This window comes from Vulpes lagopus, chromosome 4 (assembly GCF_018345385.1).
Source record: "Vulpes lagopus strain Blue_001 chromosome 4, ASM1834538v1, whole genome shotgun sequence".
Taxonomy (NCBI): domain Eukaryota; kingdom Metazoa; phylum Chordata; class Mammalia; order Carnivora; family Canidae; genus Vulpes; species Vulpes lagopus.
This window is the reverse complement of record NC_054827.1, coordinates 5,933,072-5,957,789: the sequence shown is the minus strand read 5'-3', so window position 1 is coordinate 5,957,789 and position 24,718 is coordinate 5,933,072. Positions and strand designations below refer to the sequence as shown.

At 40.9% G+C, this 24,718-nt stretch overlaps 1 protein-coding gene across 1 annotated transcript in view; it reads left to right on the top strand.

The window, feature by feature from the left end:
- Positions 1-1,483: 1,483 nt before the first annotated feature.
- GPM6A (glycoprotein M6A) overlaps positions 1,484-24,718 on the top strand; it is a 333,463-nt gene continuing 310,228 nt past the window's right edge. Inside the window, exon 1 of the mRNA XM_041753580.1 lies at positions 1,484-1,755. Coding sequence (XP_041609514.1) covers positions 1,752-1,755 — 4 coding nt within the window. The 5' untranslated portion in view covers positions 1,484-1,751. The remainder of the gene's footprint in view (positions 1,756-24,718) is intronic.

The window sequence follows — 24,718 nt, the reverse complement described above, 5'->3', positions numbered from 1 at the left end:
TGGTATCTCCCTTGTAAGTTTGTTGTGAGAACTATACGAATTAATATAAGGCCCTAAGAACAGGGCCCTGCTGTTTCATAAAATTGTACTTAATTTATGTTATTACTGTCATTTTATATTTCAGAGTCATACAATTTCACGAGGAAAAAATAAAATTTGTGTGGTCATTGTAATACCTTGAAATAGGTCCTTGGGAAGTGAGTGGCTATTTGTGGCGATCCCAAAGCCATGTTTAGAAATTAATCTCCATACCTTCATCATTTATCTTGATTGAACCCACGTATGAGTGTGACCCTTTGCTGCGATCACCGTCCACGCTAGCCAGCTTCCAGACCCTGATGCATTTCTCAAGGGTGTTATTTCACAACTTCTATGGATTTCTCCCTTTCCCCTCCCACAAGAGTAACTTTCTATGCCCATTTGACTGAAATATCCAGCCCCCCTTCCAGGAGCGCACCCCTTGCACTGGGTGAGGAGGAGCTGTGCAAGAGTTTCTGCGCCACTGCAGTCCTATGCTCTGCATCTCTTTATGTATTTCTTGCCAAACGTGATGCTCTTAATTTTCCACATCCTGTCTTCCCTATTAGACAGCCGTGCTCCTCACGGCCAGTGGCCAGGTCCACTTGGTTTCATTCTTCCACTTGTTCGTGGCATAGATCTGTGTGCGTCAGGCCGAGAAAGAAGCTTAAGACACTTTGGGGACGGATTTGCTGAAATTAACTCCTCCAGTCTGAATCCTGAAAGAACTAGGCCATCATAATTACATAATTTTTTTAATTAAAAAAAATTTTTTTTTTTTTTAGCTTTAAGGGACCTCCTCAGAGACCATGTTTGCAGATCCTTCATTTCGCAAATTAGGAAACTGAGTCCCAGTGTCTATAAGTGGTAGAGCCAGTCACCATTCATGCCTCCAGGCTGGTGAGCGCAGTGTTCTTCCTGCAGTGTCCGCTCCCTCTAGGATTGAGTCATTTATTTATTTCCCAGGTGACTTCTGCATATTATGGTGTGGGCGTGGGGGGGAGGGGGCAGGCGGAGCGTCCAGGACTCCCCAGCCGCGCACCCTGCGGAACGGACACACACAAGGTAGAGGAAAGGGGAGAGGCCCGGTACCAAGTAAGCGGAGGGTCCTCTAGCTCTGGCCTTCAGTCCCGTGGGTGCTAAGGGAAGACGGGGAATGCGGGCCCCAGTCCCAGAGGTCTCTTCCGGGAGGGTCTTTTCCCAGTCTCCAAGTTAGGGGTCTTGGCCGCAGGGTCCGGGGCGGGGGGCGAGACCGTGCGCACGCGTGTGTGTGTGTGTGTGTGTGCGCGCGCGCGTGTATCTACCCCGGGGGCGGTGTCTGCACGTGGCGGGCGGGCGGGGCGGAGGGGCGGGGAGGGGTGCGGAGGGGAGGGGCGCGGAGAGGGGCGGGGCGGGGCCGGCGGGGAGGGGCGGGGGGCCGGCGGGGGGGGGCGGGGAGGGGCGGGGGGCCGGCGGGGGAGGGGCCGGCGGGGAGGGGCGGGGGGCCGGCGGGGGCCACTGGCCGCGCGGCAGGTGGGGAGCCGCCGCGGTGCGCGCGTGCTGCGAGGCTCCTGCGAGGCTCCTGCGAGGCTCCTGCGAGGCCCGGGGCGCCCCGACTGGCGCTGGGCCGGGAGGGCTGCGGCCGCCACTCGCCGCGGGGACTGAGTGCGGAGCCGAGCGGCGGCGGGAACTCGGTCGCCGGCGCTCGTCCGGGGACGTCGGTCCGGAGACGCGGGGCCGCGGGGCGTCGGGCCATGGGTGAGTGCGCGGGCGGGGCCGCGGGGCGGGGAGGGCAGCGGGGCGCGGGGGCCGGCGCGTCCGCCTCGGGGCTTCCCGGGGCTTCTCGGGGCGGAGGCCGTGGCGGGCAGGGCCGCGGGGAGGCCGGCGGGGGAGCCCGGGGTCCCGGAGCTGGCGGACACTCGGGGCGCGCCGTCCGCGCGGGAGGGGGCGCAGGTGGCTGTTGGCCGAACAGGTGGCGGTGCGGGGACGGGGCGCAGGTGGCCGTGCGGGGAGGGGGCGCAGGTGGCCACGCGGGGAGGGGGCGCAGGTGGCCACGCGGGGAGGGGGCGCAGGTGGCCACGCGGGGAGGGGGCGCAGGTGGCCGTGCGGGGAGGGGGCGCAGGTGGCCGTGCGGGGAGGGGGCGCAGGTGGCCGTGCGGGGAGGGGGCGCAGGTGGCGGTGCGGGTTGCTGGTGGCCGTGCGCGGAGCAGTGGCCGTGCGCGGAGCAGTGGCCGTGCGGGGAGCGGAGCAGTGGCCGTGCGGGGAGCAGTGGCCGTGCGGGGAGCTGGTGGCCGTGCGCGGAGCAGTGGCCGTGCGCGGAGCAGTGGCCGTGCGGGGAGCAGTGGCGTGCGGGGAGCAGTGGCCGTGCGGGGAGCAGTGGCCGTGCGGGGAGCAGTGGCGGTGCGGGGAGCAGTGACCGTGCGCGCGGCACGGGCTGCAGCGGAAACTTCGCACAACTTCCATCCGCCGAGGTTCCCGAGGCTGGGGACGGGCCCCCGAAGCGGAGGCTGGAGGCTGGAGGCTGGAGGCTGGAGGCTGCGGCGCCGGGCGCGCGGGGGGCAGAGGGCGAGCGGGCGCCCCGGGGTGCAGGGCGCTCGGTTCCCGGCTGGGTGCGGTCCGCGGCGGCCTGGGGACGGGCTGGGGCTGGGGCGGCTCGGGTGCCCTGAGCCCCCGCGCCGGGGCACGAAGGATCCCCCCCACCCCCGCCCCCCCCAGGCGGAGGCTTCGGGATGGACGCGCCCGCCTAGACCCCGGAGTCCCCACCGGCTCGAGGGCCGGGACGCTCGGGGCTAATCGGCGGGTCGGTACCACCGGCCCATTTCGGAGGGACGCGGCGGGGGGGGGGGGGGGGCGAGGGCCTGCTGGCCTGTGACTTAACTGCACAGACATTCCTGGTCTCCTCCTGCTTGACCCCGAGGCCTTAGACCCAGTGATTTTAGGGCCTTTGACTAAAGCAGGGCGGCGCGGCCTGCGGAGCGGAGCTCTGCCTTTAAAAGTTTTCTGGAGTGGAAGGAATATTTCCAAGTTAGGAAGGAACCATAACACACTTTCCCAAGAGTGGCAGAAAGTATGTCAGGCTTGGTCCTGCCTTCTGGCTTTTGATTCTGCGGGCGGGCGTATGAACTCTTGTCAGGGTAGCACCTGGGGGGGGGGAGCTCTCACAAGTGGAAAGCCAAGATTGTGAGATTATGGACTTGGTGGAATTTATCCATTTACCCCACTAAAAGTACTCAGATGCCGTTTGTATCCAACATGGAATCATCTAGAAAGAATGAAATTATTTACTCTGTAACCTTCAGCTTGAGTGGAGGATCAAAGGGTAAAGGCCTCTTAATTTTCTAGTTAATTGTTTCTCTAGCTTGCATTTCCAAACTGTAGTGAAAACAGTAGGTCCTGGATTTGACCTCAATGCCCTTGGATAAATTAGGCAGGAGCCCCGTGATCGGAAGGTGTCCTTATGGAAATGAGGTGGAGCTAGCACCTGAGGCCTTGGGCTCATTCTGAGCTGGGTCTCTTCGAGGTTCTCCTCTCTATCTCTGTATCCCACAGACACCTAGAACTGTCTCCACCTTCTTCTAGGAGGAGCACTTGACATTTTCCTTTTGAAATCGAGGTCACTAAAAACTCATATTGGTGTCGAATGGCTGGGAAGGGAGAGTGGGGTAGAGGAAGTGAGGGAGAGCCCAGGGGTCAGGGAGTAGAGAGAGAACGAGTATGTAGCACCCAGTGGACAGTGAGATCACGATGCCAGAACTCAGGACAGTGGCCCAAACACACAGTGCAGAAGTTGGAAGAGCCACCGAGCAGATGGGGACCAATGAGAGACAGAAGGAAGGAAATATGTACAGAAACTCGAGGAAAAAAAAAATTGGTCACTTGAGGTCATCTTTCTCTTCTTTGTTTAATTTACTTGTGAAAAACACAGAACATTAGTCAGAATTTCTTTTCTTTAGTGGTAGCAGGGGGTGAGGGCATTGGAGTCCACATTGCGAGGATGCGGGGCGAAAACAGTGTAGGAGAATGCCTGGCTATGCCAGCAAGCCGAATCCATCTTTTCCGGTGTCATGACAACCGAAATTTATCATTTATAGAAAGGAAGATGGTGCTATGGGAGTGAATATAGCAATCAATTCTTGTTTGACGCAGAAGAAGAAATCCATACTCTTGCATTGTAGAGGAATGAGAGTAATTGGTTAATCAAATATTCTGAATAATTTATAGTTATATCTATAATGCACGAGGCTAATTCTCAAAAAAAAAAAAGAAAGGTTATTTGCAAAGTAGGCAAATTGAGATTTTGGCATCTCTTGCTTCCTTCTTTTATTTTCTTTCCTCAGTGATGCGTTCAGCTTGTCTAGTTATGCAACACGGTTTTCCCTCTGCCCTCAAATATTGCTCTACAGAAAGGATATGGTGAGGTGTTTCATACTAAAAAAATGCAGGACTAATTCTTTGCCAAAAGTATTTGCATTTTTAGCTGCAAGGCTAACTTTCACCCGCAAGCTCTCTAATGGTGAGCTAGTGATATCAGGAATATTTCTAATTTCTCTTCTAACTACATCATCTACTGCTCTTCGTTTTATTTTAAAAATTATACTGGACATTATTTAGTTCCACAGGGGACTGTGGAAAGTTTCATGGCGAGAGTGGTATTGAACCTGACTTGGGGGTGTGTGAAAGGGTTTGGTAAGGAAAGAAGTGTTCTAGATGGAACAATGGGCCCCTTCTCAAAGCAGGAAGAAAATTAGTTTTGGGAAGCGGTTGGACATGGAGCTGAGTTGACAGGATAGACTTGATTTTGGAGAGCCTTCAAAAATAACCAGAGGAATTTAGAATTTACATGATAGGAAGTAGGGAGTCCTAGAAAGTTATTTTTTTTTTAGGTTTATTAATTTATTTGATAGAGAGAGAGCTAGAGAGAGCACAAGCAGGGGAGTGGCAGGCAGAGGAGAGGGAGAAGCAGGCTCTCCCCGACCCCCCACAACATGACCTGGGTCAAAGACCAAGGCTTTGAGCCACCTAGGTGTCCCATCACAGAAGGCTTTTGAGCAGAGAAGAATTACAGTGAAATTAGTGCTTAAAAGAGATGAATCGATCAGTGTTGTTTAAGACAAAGGATACACTGGTGAAGATAGACCCATTGCCAAAGTAATCCTGACGTATATCTACACGAGCCATAGTGGAAGAGTGGTAACAGAGGAAACGGGGGGAAAAAAGACCGATGACAGATATTTCTAATGAGAAATCTATAAAATCAGGCAATTGAGCAATAATGAGGAAAATGAATAATCTCTCTCTGGAGATTTGAAACATTGAAAATGGGAAATAATGGGTCCCTTGATAGAATATTTAAAAGATTATCCAAATACTTTATTTTGGACAGAAGATTAATTTCATTTTTAGAATGTTAATTAAGAGGTGATAGACATTTAAACTTAAATGTTTAGTATGTTGGAAATACACGAGAATTTAGCAGAGCGCAAGAAGAAGGAGAATAAAGGGGTGCCGGGTGGCTCAGTAGGTTAAGAGTCTGCCTTCTGCTCAGGTCATGAGCCCAGGGTCCTGGGATGGAACCCCAAATCAGGCTCCTTGCCCAGGGGGAAGTCTGCTTCTCCCTCTCCCTCTGCTGCTCCCCCTGCTTGTGTGTGTGTGCTCTCTTTCTCTCTCTCTCTCATAGATAAATAAAATCTTACAAAAACAAAAACAAAAAAATCTTAAAAAAGAAGGAAAATAAAGATTTGAGGGTTACCAATCTCTGGTAAAAGGTAAACTCACAAAATGAATTACCTGTTTGAAGGTGACAATAAAAGGAGTGCTGGTTGAGGGGTAAGAAGAGAAAGGATAAACACCTGCAGGAAAAAGAATATAAACCACATAAAATGTATGAAATGCCTGAAAATTAGATCAGTGAAATGTGACACCTTTAACATTAAGCCTTAGATCTAGGAGTCTGTAAATTTTGACGAGAAGAAAATCAGGTATTTTTCTCTCATTCAATTTCAGTAAACATGGACTTGGTTAAGGATCTGTAAAATTATTTGCAAATTTAGGCAAAGAATATTGACACATGGTATTATCTTGAGCTCATACTAGTTTTGGGGAAAATATGGCCCCCTTGAGGTAGTTATGAACACAGTACAGAGAGCCAAGATTTGAAGCGGGAGAAACACAACAGATGATAATCCTTTATTATGTCTTTGGGTGGGTCATGTAAATTTGGGGATTCTGTTTTCCCTTTTGTTCGATGAGGGGGTGGACAAGGTTTGACAAATTTATGTAGCTCAGATCTTGATATGGTAACAATTAGAGGAAAGAACATGCGAAAAAGATAAAATTGAGCTGCTCCCATTAGGCAAATTGAGAACAGTTTAATGATGCTAAACTTCTAGGTAAAACTTTTTGTTCTGTTTTGTTTCATTTAAGAGAGGCAGAGAGAGTGGGAGAGAGAGAAGAGAGAGAATTTTAACCAGGCTCCAAGTGCTGGATCTCACAACCCTGAAATCATGACCTGAGCCAAAATTAAGAGTCAGGAAGCTTAATTAACTGAGCCCCCCCCCCCCCCGGGCACCCCTACTATGTAAATCCTTTCAGGGTCATTTAGCCTCTAGTATGTTATTGTGCCTGGAAAATTATAAAAGTCTTAGTGTCTGAACTTGAACAGAGAAAGATAAACGAATGTTCTGGTTATCTTTGCTACACAACAGCTATCCCCAAAACTAGTGAATTTAAACAACAACTTGTTACTATCTTTCATGACTCTGCAGGCCGACTGCCGAGCAGTTCTCGTTTGAAGTTTGGTGTCTCTGTGGTCCAATATGGGTTGGGGATTCAGGCATCCGAAGACTCGACTGGGTCGGTTGTCTAAGGTAGCTCCCACATATTGGCAACTGACTAGCTATTGGCTGGTGGTTCATTTGGGGCTGCGTTCAGCTGACTCGGGCTTTGTACAGAATGGCAGCTGGATTCTGAGACGCAGAATTCCTGGAACAAGGGTTCCAAGAAATCCAGGCAGAAGCTGTAGGGATTTTTATGACCTAGAACATCCTAAATCCCAGAGCATTACTTTTGCTGCCTTCTAATTGGTCAGAAAAATCATTAAGGGCAATCCTATTCAAGGGGAGGGGCATTAGATCCTTCCTCTTGATTTGAGGAGCAACAGACTCCTACAAGGAGAGAAAAGAATTGCAGTAGCCAACTGATGGATCTCATCTTAAAAGAGATGTCTTAGAAGTGTGCTTCATTGTAGAGACATCGTCAGGTTTACAAGTGAAAATTTAATGTGAGTTTTCTGAAACACATATGATAAAGGACTGAGTCTTTAATTAGAAATATAAGAAATCTAGACAGTCACACTGAAATTTCACAGCAGAACATTTGAGTGAGGAAATTCATGCCTGCGTGCCAATGTGTTAGGAGGATGCTGGGATAAGCTCTACTCAAAATAATTTCAAATAAGATCAGCTAGTCTTTCTTATTTTAATTTAAATCTGAAGTTTCTAAAGCTATTGTGAATTGCTATTAATTTTACTTAGAATTCGGTTTGTGTCATAAATTGGAATGTAGGTCAATAAATCCTTTATTTAATATTCTCTTGTCATTAAAAACGAAATGCTTTGTGGTGAATTGCTCAGAAGCTTGCTTTAATTTTCCAAAACATATTAATTATACAAAACACAGAATATGAACTGGTGAAGTGTTGGCTAAAAATAAGTATAGGCTTAAATATTCTTATTTTTGGAACATATGTTTCTAAATTAAACACATGTAAGATTTAGCAAAACTTTAAATGTAAATTCTCATTTTATCATTTTTAACTGGAGAGGATCAGAGTTGTCATTTCTGAAAAAAAAAATATAGGGCTTTCTCCTAGACAACTGAAAAGCAAGAATTAGGGTGAATGGGATGGGTTTAAACTCAAGGACAGAATTAGTTTCAACCTAGAAACTTAGTGGCCTTAAGAAAAAGAATTAGATTCCGACTTCCAACTTGGTTGATTTGAGGTCATTCTATTTTCAACTGTTTGACAAGAGATGAGGAAATGAGGATAGATAATGTGAAGCCATGTACTTGATGCACACTACACGGTACGACAAACACACACAACCACATCTCACCAAGAAATAAAGGCTTGACCTACATAACCGGTATAATGGGAATAATGCATGAGGAGACCAAAGGTAGTATGACATGGAGTTAAAACAGATTCTTCTTTAGTTTGTTAAGATCACCTGCCAAAATAGTCACTCACTACTCACTGCATAATGTATAAGATATTCCAGCACTACATCAGAGCAAAGTAAGTGTCTCTTGCTATTTCTAAGAAGTTTCTTGTTCTAAGACCTCTAATGATGTCATCTCATTAGACTACCTTAGGGAATATGTCAAGCACTATTGACATTCCCTGGATCCCACGGCCAAGATTCACGTTAGAAGGTTTGGGCTTGAGAAGTGGACTTGCAGGTTTAACGTGTCGTCTAGCCAATTTTGAGGCAGGAAGTCTGGGGCATGCTCGGAGAAATAATCATTCCAGAAAGCCTGCCTCTGTGTCCTTCATCAAGCCAACTGAGCTACCATGACAAGTGTCATTCCTCCATACAAGATACTTACATCTCCAAAATATGACATTTAATTTCGGATCCAGTTCCTGCCTCTAAAAGATGTTACCAAGAGCTACTGTTGGGAGTGCTGCTATATCTCTGTTTCTTTTCTCTGTTAAACTTATTGGGGCTCTATAGTTGCTGTGTCTTTTTCTGCGCCAGTCACTCCTTAGCCTTGGGGTGGGGTGATGCTCTCCAGAGGTCACTGAAACCCTTCCCCTGAAGATCGCTTATGATTTCTAGTCTTGTGGCTTCAAGTGTTCATGTGTACAAAAACCCCAAATTGGTATCGCTATGCCCAGCTGTCTCCTACCTCTTCCCAGTTACCCCTCTACTCTCTCAACCTTATTATATTCAAAACTGAATTAATTACATCCTTCCTGGATCGAAGTGGCTCTCTCTTCTCCCCTCTTTCCTTTTCTTCATGGCTCTGGACTATCCTTGGCCTTGAGGACCTAAGGTCCTAACGTTTCTTACCATCCACACTGTTTGATCAGATATCAGGCAGCTTGCTTTCATTCAACTCCTCCCTGCTCCCGCTTGGGCTCCTGTGATCTTTCCTGTGCGGCTTACTTCCTCTCTTCCATTCCCTGAAAATCATCCCCATATGGTGAAGAGCACTCTCCAAGCACAGCTCTTACCTTGCCACTTATCCTCAGCACTGTGTGTCCTGGTTTACATAAGGTGATACTCAAGTCAAATAAATGGCCAAGGAGTTACAAAGGGCCAATGATATTTCAGAAGTTTCCCTTTATGATAAAGAGAGGGCAGGCTCTAGACTTAGAGCATTTGGTAGTCACTGTTTTTAAGATAAGAAATACTGATTATTTATGGTAGAGATTTAAAGTTGTATTGACACCATATTTTACTAAAACTGAAAACTGTGTTTTAGAACATGAAATAAATGAGAGTAATGCTGGTACTGATATGGGACAAACCGTATACCCTGGAGGCAACTTGGTGCTGCACAAGTAGTCAGAACATAAATATTTCAGTAAATTCTTATCCTAATTCATCCACATGGAACTTAACACATGTTTGTCACCAAACCTTCTGGGCCTCTTGGAATATTACCATCAATATCGATCTTACCAAGGTGGTTGTAGAAATAAAAAGGATATTTGGGAAGAGTTTTGCATATAATAAACGTTCAGCCACTTGTTGCATTTCTACACATTGTTAGGTAATATGGTAAAAACTGCGAGTACTTCACAAGTGCCTGGAGTTTAGTAAACGCCGCACCTGATCAAAGCCTGTCTTTTCTATCCGCTCTCAGTGTCCGATCTCTACATCCGTTTTGGCACTTATTGAACGTGTGAATATGTTTTTTCTTCGCCATTATCTGAGGTCATGTCCAGATCTGAAGGCAGCAACTTCCTGATAAGTGGCAAAGAAACCAGCAAGCATTCTTACTGTTAAGCTGTTTCTCTAACATTGCCTACCTTGCTCCCTTAGTAGAAAGTTACAGAAACACAAAATCTGACTCTGGTTTATGTAAAATATATTTAGGATTGATCATGGCAGAAGAGGGCAAAGGTGTGGAATGATTGTATGTCCAGGACGGAGTTAAGGATGCTGTCGTGGGAGGGATTCAACTCTGGACCAAAGCCCCTGATGTGATAAAGAACATTAAGGCGACAAGGATCTAGAAGAGTCTGCTGAAAAGCAGATGAGCTACAGCTGGTGTGATGTCAGGAGAGCCAAAGGAGAACAGTATTTTGAGAAATCAATCATCTACAGTGTTCAGTTCAACAAAGAGAAGAGAGGAATGGCGCTTCCTTTGCTTAATGGCTTTTTCATCGATACAAGCCTGTTGAAATTCAAGTGTTTTCATTTAACAGGTGAAGATACAAGCCTACTCTCATGGAGCAGATTTCAAGGACCAAAAACAAAACAGAGAAAGGAAGGAAGGAAGAGAAGGGAGGAGGGAGGATGGGTAAGGGACAAGGAGGGAACAGGAGAGGGAGAAAGAAGGAGAGAAGAAAATTTAATGGATCCAAGGTCAAGTGAAAAATTTTTGTCAGGTGGAAAAAAATTAGAACTGCTTCATGTTTTGAGAAAGAGGGGGATGAACTAGGGGAGAGGCATGGACGACAAGCCATGGAAATGATAGACTCCCTGAGCAATGTATTATAAAATGATTAATAGTATGAACTTAGTTTGTAATAGTTAGACATAGTTTTTAAGGTAAAAAAAATACCATTTTGTCTATAAGAATGTTTGATGGTCTTTGCAGATTTTCTCAAAGGGTGTATGTTTCTTGATTGTTTTGAATCGTGTAGTGCCGTGTTCAGTAAAGACGTAACTTGTCTATTTTGACAAGCGTATTGTGTTTATTTTTCTTATCTTTCATTTATAGAGACTGTTTATGCCTTTAGTACTAAGAATAGGTGGATAAATATATGGGCTCTATTCAAAAAAATAAGTGAATCAACAGAGATCAAGCATATCGTGGTTGACTGTTCACTAGGTCAGAAGTCAGGAGATGATGGTTCTTGTCCCAGTTCAGTTGTTCTTGATCTGTGTTACCCTCTTCCTCTGGTGGAGATGAGAGACATGGGTTCAGTAGCCTGGAAGGTTCCATACAGCCCTAATGCCTCTATATGCTGGGGGTGCCTGGCTGGCTCAGTTTGTAGAGCTTGCAGCTCTTGTTCTCGGGATTGTGAATTTGAGCCCCACGTTGGGTGTAGAGATAAATAAATAAGTAAATAAATACCTAGAAGCTAATGCACAGACAACAAAATAAATAAATACAAGACACTGATGCCCACGTCCTTGTCAGATTACTAAGAGGACGGTCGTATAGCAGTGTTTCTCATAACTGCAAACAGACCCCACCTTCTTAGTAATTTCTTTGTGGTTTCAACCTACACTTTTTCTAACAGAGAAGGCTCTTAAGATTTCAACTAGGAGATTTTGGTATTTTTCTTTTTTCACAGCCGTATATATATATATATATATATATATATATATATTTTTTTTTTTTTAATTTACCAAGTAGTGATAAAGAAACAACTGAAACAAAACAAACCTATAGTGTTTCCAGGAATTATCAGAGCCTTCATTAGGCTATGTTGCTCACTTATAATTCATTATATATTATCATTTATATGCATCATTAACATAAAATAATGATATATTACAGTATTCAGATATTGATGAGTAGCATAGTAATTGTAGTTATGTTTTATAATACATACTATTGACATTTAATAATAACTATGTATTATAATGATATATTACTAATAAGTGAGGGAACTAGTTGACATATTTCAACATGTAGGTTTATATTCTTATGTGGGTAGCATCCTAGACTTTTGAGGTATACAGCTGCATGTGTGTCTGTGTGTGCATGTGGGGAGGGTCCTTGTTTCTGCGTTTTGTTTGATTTGGTTAATTTTTATGTGTGTGAGTATAAGACAGTGGTCTGTGAGGTTGTTACGATAAAAAAGGATTCATTTTGCAATTCCTAAAAATGGTATTTTAACCACTGGCCATGTTCTCTGGAGGTAAAAAATACAGCCACGCTTAAATCCTAGTCTACAAGTCCCAAACATTTTTTTTTAGAGAAATATCAAGGCATAGAGAAGGACATGACATCTGAAAATATAAAATAAAATTCAAAAAATAAAGGATAACTCACTGCTGGCTTATTCTTTCTGGGTGTAATATTTTGTGTTTGCTATTTCTTTTATTAAAGGAAAGACATAAGTACCTAAAAGAGAAGTGCTGAAATGAAGTTGTTTTAAAAAAATTCTGAAGACCAGATCCACAGTACTGTATTTACTTTAGTAGACTTTCTCTGTTATTGAGATAACTCAGCTATGACTTTGGATAAGTCAACCATGACCTTGAGAGTGAAAGCTCAGATACTGCACACTGGATGCTAAGGGAGTTCTTTGCATTCTCATTTTAGTTTTTCTACTGAAAAGTTCAAAAAGGACAGAAATTCACAACAAGGAATACAAGGGTACAGGACACATGTGTGAGAAGATTATCCATTATTGTCACTGTTTTACATGGTCTTTTTCTTTTAGAAAAGGATTACAAGGAAGAACACAGTTTTGTTTGTTAATTATACATGAGAAAGTAAATTCACAGTGACAAGTCTCTAGAGAGAACAGAGCCCGAGCAGCTATTAATATAAGTGCACAATTTGGAAGTAATTTGTTCCTTAGGTATAAATGAAATAGAAATCACTAGAAAAAATAGTGTTATTAATTAGTTCCATTCATTTCACAGCAATTACCTCAATGGACTTCCCTTTATGTAACATGATAAATATATGGTTTAAATAAACTGAGAGTTAAAGTGATGCTCAATTTAAAACAGTTTAAACATTTTTAAAAAATACTGATAATGACACAAATCTCATCACATTGCATTAAAATAATTGTTGTGTTAGAATCATTGTACGTAGGGCTACCAATACTTCCATGGTAAAAAGAGTCCTCTGTATTATGTACTAGAAATTTGCTAAGAAAGTAGATCTTAAACATTCTCTCCATTTAAAAAAAAAAAAAAGGTAACTCTGGGGGTGATGGATGCGTTAATTAACTGAACTGTGGTTAATTATTTCACATGTATATATATTACCATGTTGTTAACTTGAAATACATAGTTTTATTTATCAGTTATATTTCCAAAAAGGTGAAAAATTTATGAAAGTAAAAAACTCAATTTAAAAAAAGAGTACTTCTCCCATAAAAAGCTGCCTCTTAAATATCCTTTAATATTAATATGACTGAACAAATATTTCTTAAGGATCTACCACATGCTCACCTTGTTCTGCACACAGTGTCATAGTGAAGGGTGCAGAGTAAATATAATTCTGTTTCAAAAGGACTTATCCATTAATTAGAGATATAAAACTTGCACACAGAAAATCATATGAGAATTTTATAAGATTAGATAAGAGCGATCTAGATTAAATATGGGGATTGCTAAAGCCATTGGTCAAGAATGGAATAGATCAATGGAGGCTACAGCCATCACAGCAAGTTTTCCAAATAAGGAACCTTGGGGAGGAGATGGATGGCCCGTGACTTTGTCACAAAGTAGGGGTGGCAGTGGTGTAGGCCAAGCCCAAGAAGCACAGGAGCAAAGGATGATGGACGTGGAGGTGGGAGGAGGATGCCTTGGGACCTGCCTGCTTACCCTTAGCTCATTGTTATCAAGGCTCCTAGTTCTTCCACTCCCCATGACCTCTGCAATGGGATATAGGGTCACAACCTGATAGAAGGGGCTCTAGTCATGATGAACAGCATGTGAATGGCTCCCTGGGGTGAGCAAGGTCAGGGTTCCATTAGTCACAGCACCTCCTCCTTCTGTTCCCTCTCTCTGGTACTCCCACTCTAAACCTTCGTATTGTCCTCACCCAGTCCTTAGAGCCTTGTCTGTTTGCTCTCCTTCTAGTCCAGCCTGTCATTACTTCCTTTCTATTCAGTCATGGCCCGTGTTCCAACCACTCTTCTCCAGGTACTCTTGATTCCCTTAGTTCTTTGTCCCAATGAGCCTAGATTATTGCAGCCTAGATGGGAAGAAGACTTGATAAAAGGATTGAGAAAATGGTAGTTAGGTGGTCATGCGATTATAGCGTTTCAGACAGGGAGTGATAAGGAGTTTGGCAGACCTACTACAGATATAGTAGAAAGGAAGGACATAGGAGAGATATTGAGAAGAAAAGCTATCTTTTTATCTGTCAGAACACCAGCCACAGGAAGCTGGTATTCTGAGGAAGAGAGAAAGCCTTCATAAAAGATAAGCACGAACTGAAAATATTTACAATCAGGCAGTTGCCAATTACTTAAGCCTGATGTAGCAAATCCCTTGTTATTAAATAAGAGGATGATGTGGAAGGCCTTCTGTCATCCCAATGATTCAGGATTGCTTGGTCCATCTACCTGCCTAGAGTGATGTTTTGTTATTTCCTGCAACCCCACGTGGTCCTCCCTAGAAACTGCAAGATGATGAACTTACCAGATGAAGGAGTATTTTCTGAAGATTATGCAATTGGCTTTATTCCTTAGGTAAATAAAACCTTCAAAAGGCTTTTAAGATCCAATTTCCAAATGACTACCACGAGGTATCAGAAATTGATAAAATCTGACCCAAAGATATAAGGACACCCACTTAACTGAAATAATTTAACATAATTAATTATAGATTATAACTTAACAGCCTATGCTAATGATCAAACTAATTTAAAAAATAAAACATTTTAAACTTTATTTTTTAAGATTTTATTTTTAAGTAATCTCTACACCCAACCTGGGACTTGAACTTACAACTCTTAGGTCAAGAGGTGCATGTTCCACTAACCCAGCCAGCCAGACATCCCTAAAAAAAAATCTAAAACTTTACATACCAGAGAATGTGATATAGTTATGTGTTGGTAATGATAGGATAACCAACAGTTTATTTATAATATCACTATTTATGTAGCATTATAAACTTTTCCCTCCTTCCCCATTTTTAATACTTAATATATATAATTTAATTGAAGTGAAGGGCAAAAAAGAAAGATTCCTTTTCCTTAATAACTTAAATTTCACATTCATACCTTCAGTGTCTCTAATGCTGGCGCTCTCTCCCATTTCCTTTTTTTTTCCACCACCGTATTTTTTCCCCTTTCTTGCTTTTTCTTGGCTTTTGAAGTTTAAAATCATGCGTATTTGAAGGAGGTTATTATCCTTATGGTTGAAAAACTTATTCCGTTTTTTCCCATCTTCTATGTAAAAGACTGACCCAAAGCAACATAAAATAAAATATGACATAATTAAAGCACTCTGGCTAGGTGAGTTTTAAAACACTAATCGAGTATCTGTAACTATGTTGTTTTTCTTTTCTTTTTTTTTTTTTAAGATCTTTATTTGTGAGACAGAAACAGAGAGAGAAGGACAAGCAGACTCCCTGCTGAGCCCAAGACCCCCATGACCTAAGCTGACCTTAGATGCTTAAGCAACTGAGCCACCCAGGTGCCCTTGTAACTGTTTTTTTTTTTGTTGTTGTTGTTTTGTTTTTTCATTCTCCACTGACACTTTTTAAAGTTAACATGTGGGGCTACGTGCAGGTGAATTTCTAGATGCAGATGTGTAGAGGGAGCGTCTCCTCAGCTGCCAAGTGGTACTGGTGGGCATACCTCTGGTCTTCCGATTCCTGCAAGAACTGCAGAATTGAGGTACAAGTAGCTATTTGCTCTCCTCAGGCAGAGTCCTTCTGTTTCCTTTATCAATGAATTTCTTCTTCTGTCCCAGTGGCTGTGGCACACTGTTTATTTATTGGCTGTTTAGAATGAAAAAATCCAGTCTTTGATCATTGACAACAAATCGGAGCAATGAGCCTGCCCATCACGGTACATTGGGTATAGTCTTTGGCTGTTAGGCTCTTGGCTGGTTTGCTGTACTTTACTGTCCTGAAAGTTTGAGAAATCTGGCTGCTTTGTTGGTTGTTTTCCTATTCTTATTAACACTTGCCAAACCTTTTGTCATGCATCTTTAGAACCATGACAGCTTCTAGGTCAAATTTCAGTTTTGATCACTGTGTCTTTAGAAGTAAAGCTAAGGACTAAAATAGTCATTTCCTTCTTGGTGATTGCATGTGGATGCTGATTAGCTGCATGCTGGTTGTTGAAGTCATAGCAACAAGTCCTACTTACTATCTTCTAGGCATCTCAATTAAGTTTTTTAGTCTTTGAATATATAACTACAAAACAAGTTTGATCTCCTAGGGGAAATGAATACATTCTTTTATAGGAGAACAACCTCAGAGAGTTAATTAAGCATTCTTTTCTAATGTTCACTTCTGAACTAAGCTAGAAATTATTTGCACTCCTTCCTTTTTTCTTCCAGTTTTCATAATTAGACTTTCAATGGACTTAATCTTTTAATTTTAAGATGATTAATTGCCAAGTTGTTGGGTGCCATTGCTTAGGTTACTAAGCTAAACATAACCAGCAATAAAGAGAAGTGCACTGAAGTTGTTATAATGGCAACACATACCCAAGTTTTATTTTCAACAAAGACTCGGGACATTTTGTAGTCAACAATATTATGTTACTTCATTTTTCTAGAGAAAGATTTGGGAAGCTAATTTTTTTTTGTATTAAATTTTACTACTATATAAAATAAGAAAAGGATTTTTTCTCTTTTTACAAGTGACAAATATAGCTGACCCTTGAGCAACATGGGGATTAGGGACGCTGTCCCCCCCCACCTCCTGCCATGCAGTTGAAAATCCACGTGCTATTTTTGACTCCCCCAAAATTTAACTACTGATAGCTTGCTGTTGACTAGAAGCCTTACCAATAACATAAACAGTCAATTAACACATGTTTTGTATGTTATATGTATTGTATACTATATTCTTACAATAAAATAAGCTAGAGGAAAAAATGTTATTTAGAAAATCTTAAAGAAGAGAAAATACATTTACTGTACTATATTTTTTTTGAAAAATGAAAAAAAACTACATATAAATGGACACAGGTTCAAGCCTGTGTTTTTCAAGGGTCAGCTGTAATTGTAATATGTCCCTATGTAAAGGCGCTTCTGAGACATAAAATCATAAAGTTTAGACTTCTCCCAAACAGATTAATGGTGGAGAAAGGATTATATTATTTTAGTTAATAAATTGACTTGAACAGAATTTTATATTCTCTTGTTCATTAATTTCGAAGCAAACCTGAACAAATCAACCTGGTAAATTCATAGCATTGTCATTCCCTTAATTTGATTTTTAAAAGTCTGTTTTTAACCCCTTATAGTCACTGCTTTGGTTCATTTATTTTGTTTGTTATTTCTAGGTATAATAGTAATACTTTTTGAAATGAGGGATTGTATATAAAATAATTTGACAAAGGATCTGACCAAGAGATAGTACTTGAAAAATATAATCACACACACATATAATTGATTATGAAAGTTAAGTCTGTCTTAATTACGTCTTTAGTCTTAATTTCTTTTTAAATCTAACATAAAGGAAACTCTAGATTTGAGAGTTAAGACAAACCTCAAACAACAGTTCTTATTTTTCAAAAGCAATACACGCTGTAGTCATATGTTAAACTGATTAGCTATGGCTTTTATGGATATAAAACGTTTTTCAGAATAAGCTAGAATTAAAAACGAGACAGTGCTCAAAAGTGTTTGGGAGAGGTCCTGAAAATCGGAACTTGAGAAGTCTGCGTAATTCTTTCAGTAGGCAGTTTTTAAACTTGTTATTTGCTAGACAGGATACTTAGTGTGAGATATTAAGACAAAAATGAATAAAATATGATACCTGATAGAGTGATAAAAGAGTAGATATGTTAAAGCATAACAGGTACTATCGTGAAAGTTGGGTGGTGTGTAGGGGCAGAAGAGAATAGTTAAATTCATCCTAAAATCCAGTAAACTGTGTTCCCAGAGGCAGTCGTAGGTTGAGCCATAAAACTTGAAAATAATTTGCACTGATACATGGATCAGTGTAAAGGCATTCTAGCTAGAGGAGTATGAATAAAATATTGAAGTGGAACAAAAGCACAAGGTGTTCAACGAATTGGAAGCAGCTCAGTTAACTGGAGTGTAGAGATTGTGAAGTATGCATCGATCAAGAGGGCTGCAGAGGTAAATAAGAAGCAGCCAAGAAGGGTCTTAACTGACAGACTAAATAATTGACCCCTAGTGTAGTAAGGATGGGGAGCCACTGCTAGGTCTTCAGTTTGGGGAGAAGATACTTAGATTTTTATTTTATTGAGATCATTTTAAATTATTTTTATTTTATTAAGACAGCCTCATTTGGGGATGACAAATATATGATAAGTGGGAGATTAGAAACAACAGGAAAAAATAAGAAACTTAATTTTAAGGAAGAGAAGTAGAAATACCAAATAAAAGTCTATAGAAGATCTAATCTAAAAATATCTTACTTTAGATCTAATCTAAAAATGTCCAAGTAACATTTATTGGAACGGAAGGATGGTTAGGGATTTGAAATTTCATTTTTAACATTTTAAGGAGAAAAACCATGGGATCATCTTAGTAGATATGAATTTAATAAAATATAGTGTTAATTAATGATAAGAATTATAACCACATTAGGAATAAAATAGACCAATTATAAATGGTTATAAATAACTTATATGACAAAATTCATTATCCATTCATGGTAAAATTTCTTCACAAAGTAGGAATAGAAGCAAACTCCTTAACCTGATAAAGGGCGTTTACAAAAATTCATACTTAATGGTGAAAGACTGAATACTTTTCTTCTAAGACTGAAAACCATGCAGAGATCCCCAAACTTAGTATTCCTCTTTGTCATTGTGCTGGAGGTCTCAGCCAGTAAGGCAAGAAAAAGAAAGAAAACTCTAATTTAGATTGGAAAGGAAGAAATAAACACTTTCTCTTTACAAATAATAGTATTATATGAGTAGGAAGTCCAAGTTAATTTACAAAAAAGCTATTAGAGTTAATATGTGAGCCTAGCAAGGTTGCAGGGTATGTGATCAATGCATAAAAAATAATTGTATTTCCATCTACCAGTAATAAACTACTGAATTGATATTTAGAAGTAATACCATTCAAGGGAAATGAAAGCAAAAATGAACTATTGGGACCCCATCAAGATAAAGAACTTCTGCCCAGTGAAGGAGACAGTCAGCAAAACTAAAAGGCAACTGACTGAATGGGAGAAGATATTTGCAAATGACACATTGGATAAAGGGCTAGTACCCAAGATCTGTAAAGAACTTATCAAACTCGACACCTAAAAAATAAATAATCTAATTAATAAGACATGAACAGACATTTCTTCACAAAAGACATGCAGGTGACTAACAGACACAACAACAAATGTTGGTGAGAATGAGGAGAAGGGGGAACCCTTTTGCACTGTTGGTGGGAATGCAAATGGTGCAGCCACCCTGGAAAATAATATGGAGGTTCCTCAAAAAGTTAAAAATAGAACTAACAGGGATCCCTGGATGGCTCAGCGGTTTGGCTCCTGCCTTCGGCCCAGGGCGTGGTCCTGGAGTCCCGGGATCGAGTCCCACGTCTGGCTCCCTGCGTGGAGCCTGCTTCTCTCTCTGTCTGTGTCTCTGCCTCTCTCTCTCTCTGTAACTCTCATGAATAAATACATAAAAAATCTTAAAAAAAAAATAGAACTATCTTATGACCCAGCAATTGCACTACTAGGTATTCAGCCAAAGGATACAAAAATAGTGATTTGAAGGGGCCCCTGCACCCAATGTTCGTAGCAGCAATGTCCACTATTGCCAAACTATGGAGAGAGCTCAGATGTCCATCGACAGATGACTGGTAAAGAAGATGTGGTATGTGTATATATACTTATAATGGAATGTTACTCAGCCATCAAAAAGAATGAAATCTTGCCCTTTGCAACAACATGAATGGAACTAGATTGTATTATGCTGAGTGAAATAAATCAGTCACAGACAAATACCATAATGATTTCACTTATGTGTGGACTTTAACAAACAAAACAGATGAACGTGGGGAAGGGAAGGAAAAATAATATAAGATAAAAACAGAGAGGGAGGTAAACCATAAGAGACTCTTAACTAAAGAGAACAAAAGGAGGATTGCTGGAGGGGGGAGATTCAGAGGTAGGTGCTAAATGGGTGATGGACATTAAGGAGGGCGCTTGTTGGGATGAGCACTGGGTGTTCTGTGTAAGTGATGAATCACTAGCTTCTACTCCTGAAACCAATAGGACACCATATGTTAACTAACTTGAATAAGAAAAAAAAAGCACCATTTATAATAGTACCAAATATATATAAAACAGGCATAAGTCTAATTTCATGCTGAAAATTATAAAACATGAAAGAAAACAAAGAATAAATGGAGAGACACGTCATACTCTTTGATTGGAGGGATCAATAGTAAGTTGTTGGTTCCCTCAAAACCCAATATAATTGGGTTCAAAGTAAGCCCAGTCAAGGTTCTAGTAAGAAATTCTGTAGAACCAAGAAGTCAGCTCTAAAATTGAGATGGAAAGATGGGAGAAGCAGAATAACCAACACAATTTTGAAAAACAAAAAAACAAAAAACAAAAAAACAACAAAAAAAACAAAACACAAAAACCAGTGTGGTTCAAGATTTCAAAACTTACTCTCAGGCCATCGTAATAAAAAATCACATAGTATTAGTGCAACTGTGGGCATGTACATGCGTGGAGCCGCATGCAAAGTCTGGAAGTGAGCCCACATAGAAAGGCAGCTTATTTTTGACAAAGGTGCAAAGACTATGCAGTGGAGAAAGGCAAGTATTTTAAACAAATGATGCTGACAGAATGGGCACTCAGGTGTAGAGAAATAAACTTTGATGCAACCTGTGCTGGGTAGAAAAAGACCTGAAAGTAAAGCATGAAATTATAAAACTTTTAGGAGAAGACATAAGAGAATATCATTGTGGTCTTAGATTTAGTAGTTATCTCCCAGGAAAGATACCAAAATCCTAAATTTAAAAGAAAATATTTTGATTGAAATCAAAATTTGAAACTTCTGTGAAACACATCGTTGAGAAAATGAACAACCACACACTTGGATGAAATTATTTGCAAAACCCATATCTGATGAAAGACTGGTATCCTGAATATATAAAAACAATGAGGACGACTGGGTGGCCCCGTAGTTGAGCGTCTGCCTTCAGCTCAGGGCGTGATCCTGGGGTCCTGGGATCGAGGGTCACATCCAGCCCCCTGCAGGGAACCTGCTTCTCCCTCTGCCCTGTGTCTCTGCCTCTGTGTGTGTGTGTCTCTCATGAATAAAGAAATAAATCTTTAAACAAAAACAAAAACAAAAAACAATGAAGACCTAATAACAGCAGCAAGAACAACAAATACCCAATATAACAGTGGGCAAAAGATTTATGCAGACATTTCACCCGGGAAATATACAGATGGCAAACAAACATTTAAAAAGATGCTGAACGTTATTAGTCACTAGAGGAAGGAAGATAAAACTGACAATGAGATCTCACTATATACCCACCAGAATAGTCAAAAACCAAACCAAACCAACACCAAGAAAACACCCCAAGACCCTACCAATGCCAACTGCTGACGACAGGCGACTAGAACTCTCAGTTTGCTGCCAGCAATGCAAAACACTACAACCACTTTGAGAAGTGATTTTGTAGTTACTTCCTAAGTTAAATAGACATTTTTAAAAAAAGATTTTATTTATTCATTCATTCATTCATTCATTCATGAAAGACACAGAGAGAGAGAGAGGCAGAGACACAGGCAGAGGGAGAAGTGGGCTCCGTGCAGGGAGGCCGATGCGGGACTCGATCCCGGGACCCCGGGGTCACACCCTGAGCTGAAGGCCTACTACGCTCAACCGCTGAGCCACCCAGGCGCCCCTATATACAGTTAATATTAACCAGTAAACCCACCGTTATGTATTTACCTAGGATAAATGCGAACCTAAGAGTCATTGAATAATGTTCATAATGGCTTTCCTCGTAGCTGTTAAACAGGGTAAAGGATCCAGATTCCCTGGCTGGTAAATGGATGGATAGACTGGTTCAGCCTGCAGTGGGATGCTGCTCAGCATACGAGGAGGAACTGCTGCTGAACACTGGCAACACAACAGCATGGAGTAATCTCCTAGTGTTGTACTAGGAGAAGGAAGCCAGACTTCAAGGGCTATCTATCCATTTATGTAATATTCTAGAAAAGGCAATTCTCTAAGGGCAAAAAACCCTACATCGTTGGCTAACAGGGGCAGGTAGTAGGGTGAGTGGTGGACTGCAAAGGGCCAAGATAATTTTGGGAGAATTTTTTCTATCCCTTGGTTGTGGTGGTGCTTCTGTGACTATACGTTTTCCCAAACTCACAAAACTGTCAACTTTGTAGTGAGTTTTACTGGACGACAAATTATACCCCAACAAAACAAATAATATCTGAAGCAGATATGATTAAATATCACCTTTAGTTGATTTTTGGCAGTTTATTTTTTCTTTTATTTTTATGCCTAAAAAATAAAAATAATGAAAAATAGTCCAATTTTTAACAGATTCAAAAGAATTCCCTCCAGATAACAGTTTCCCCCATTCCTGTTCAAAACCCTGTTTATAATGTTATCATCCTTAGGTCATTTAATCTTTTTTTTCTTCTGTTTCCTTCAGTTTTACACAATGTACAAAATCTTTAAGTGTTAGACATAATAGAAGTGAGAGATTTTAAAACAACCTTTAATTAAAATTCTTTAGTTTATTCAGGCATTAAGCATTACATAATATGTTCCATTTCGTTCTGTATAAAAAATCGAATCCATCTTGATGACAAGATACGCTAACAAACAAAAATCAAACCTGTGCCTGATGAACTGGTGTGATGTTCGAGAGAGAGCCTTAGTAGGATCTCTAACTCTTGAGAAATAATGTGCAAGTCTTTCAAAGATCACATCACTATTATTATCAATCTACATATTTTATATATTATTTCAAGTGTGAAAAAACACATTTTCAAAAACCCGCTTTGATTTTTCTGTAAGTAGAATTTGGAAACGTAATCATTATATTCCTTCAAACCAATTCAACACTCATATTAAAAACTTGAATTTATTGAGGAAGAGCACTCACACATTTACGAGAATAATCCAGCTTGTAGAAATTGAGCTTTCACACATGGAAAATAATAGTATGGCCTGTCTCAGAAAGAGAGCCAAATACATTATCATCAGCCTGGGGTTCAAACCCTTAATTTCATAACAACCTTAGACAATTTGAACAACCTTCCTGAGGCCTCAAAGATGTTTTCTTTTACATTTTTGTAAAGTTATATGATACTACTACACAAGTTTTGTTGCCTGGATTAAGAATATGTAAGTAATCTCCCATAGTACCTGGACTTGTAGATGCTCAAAATTACCTTATAAATTGTATTATTGGGTAAATTACAGTTAGGACAGAAGGGTAAATGTACTGGACTGCATAGGAATAGGTGTCAAACTTGTAGAACAAGAAGCAGATGGCTATCCTCACAGTACTGTTACTACTACTGGATATGACTATTGCTGTTTACGTTTGAATCAATATACTGAAAACCGAATAAAGCTATTACATATTCCTTGTTGGAGTTTGTGAGTAACTTCCCTGTTCTGATGGTGTTCAGCACCATAGGCTGGGTAAAATTTCTTTTCTTCTGCTCACCCTCTGTATGAACTTCTGGTATGGTTCCAGATCGAGGAAGCTGACCTTAAAAACTCAGGGGCTCCACAAATAAAGGTTTAATAAGATTGATGTTTGCTTTTGATTATGGTTTAGAGGTAGGCTGCTGAACTTAAGAGCAGAATAATTGACTCAGTTGATTGATAAATTTTGCCTATCCCCTAGCATCTGGAAAGGTTGTGTTTAAATAACCCCTTAGGCAGTGTGATTAAATATTCAGTAGTATGGATTGGTGTCTGCTTGAAAAACCATTAATTCATAGAATTGAAATAGAATTGAAGTGGTCTATAATGTTTGTAAGCTTATACCTCATGAAACTAGTTAGTTTTTACATTATTGTGGCAGTTGTTCCCTGGTGGAAACTATATTTTTCTTCAAACACATCAGTTCTCACCAAAGAAGAATTTATTTTAATTAAGGGAAGGCTAACGTTAGCCTGAAATAGAGGGACAAATTCATAGGGGAAAAGTGTAAAATATTTATACTGGATTTTTTTTTTTCTGTAAGGGTTCTGGATTTAAACAGGTCTAATTTTTGCCTTAAATTGATAGTTTTAGGCTTTACGGAAGACATGATGAAATAGATAAAATACTGGGTTAAGTACCACCTTTATGATGATTGAGTGTAAATCTAGCTCCATGGTTAGCAACGGATCTCAACCCTTAGTGGTCAGAATCTCTTGGAGACCTTTTAAAAACTAGGCACATTTGGCCCACCCATAGAAATTCAGTATGTGAATCCAATATGCAGCCAAGTTGAAGGCACCTGTATTGGACACTAGGGCCTTTTATTGCTTTATTATTTATTCATTCAGGATAGACTAATTGCTATAAGAAATAATACCTACATCTCAGTGGCTCATCCAGTAAAGATTTCTTTCTCTATAAACCATAGTCCATTGTGTGGAGAGGATGTGCTGAGGCCAGAGGGGAGGGAACCCGACCC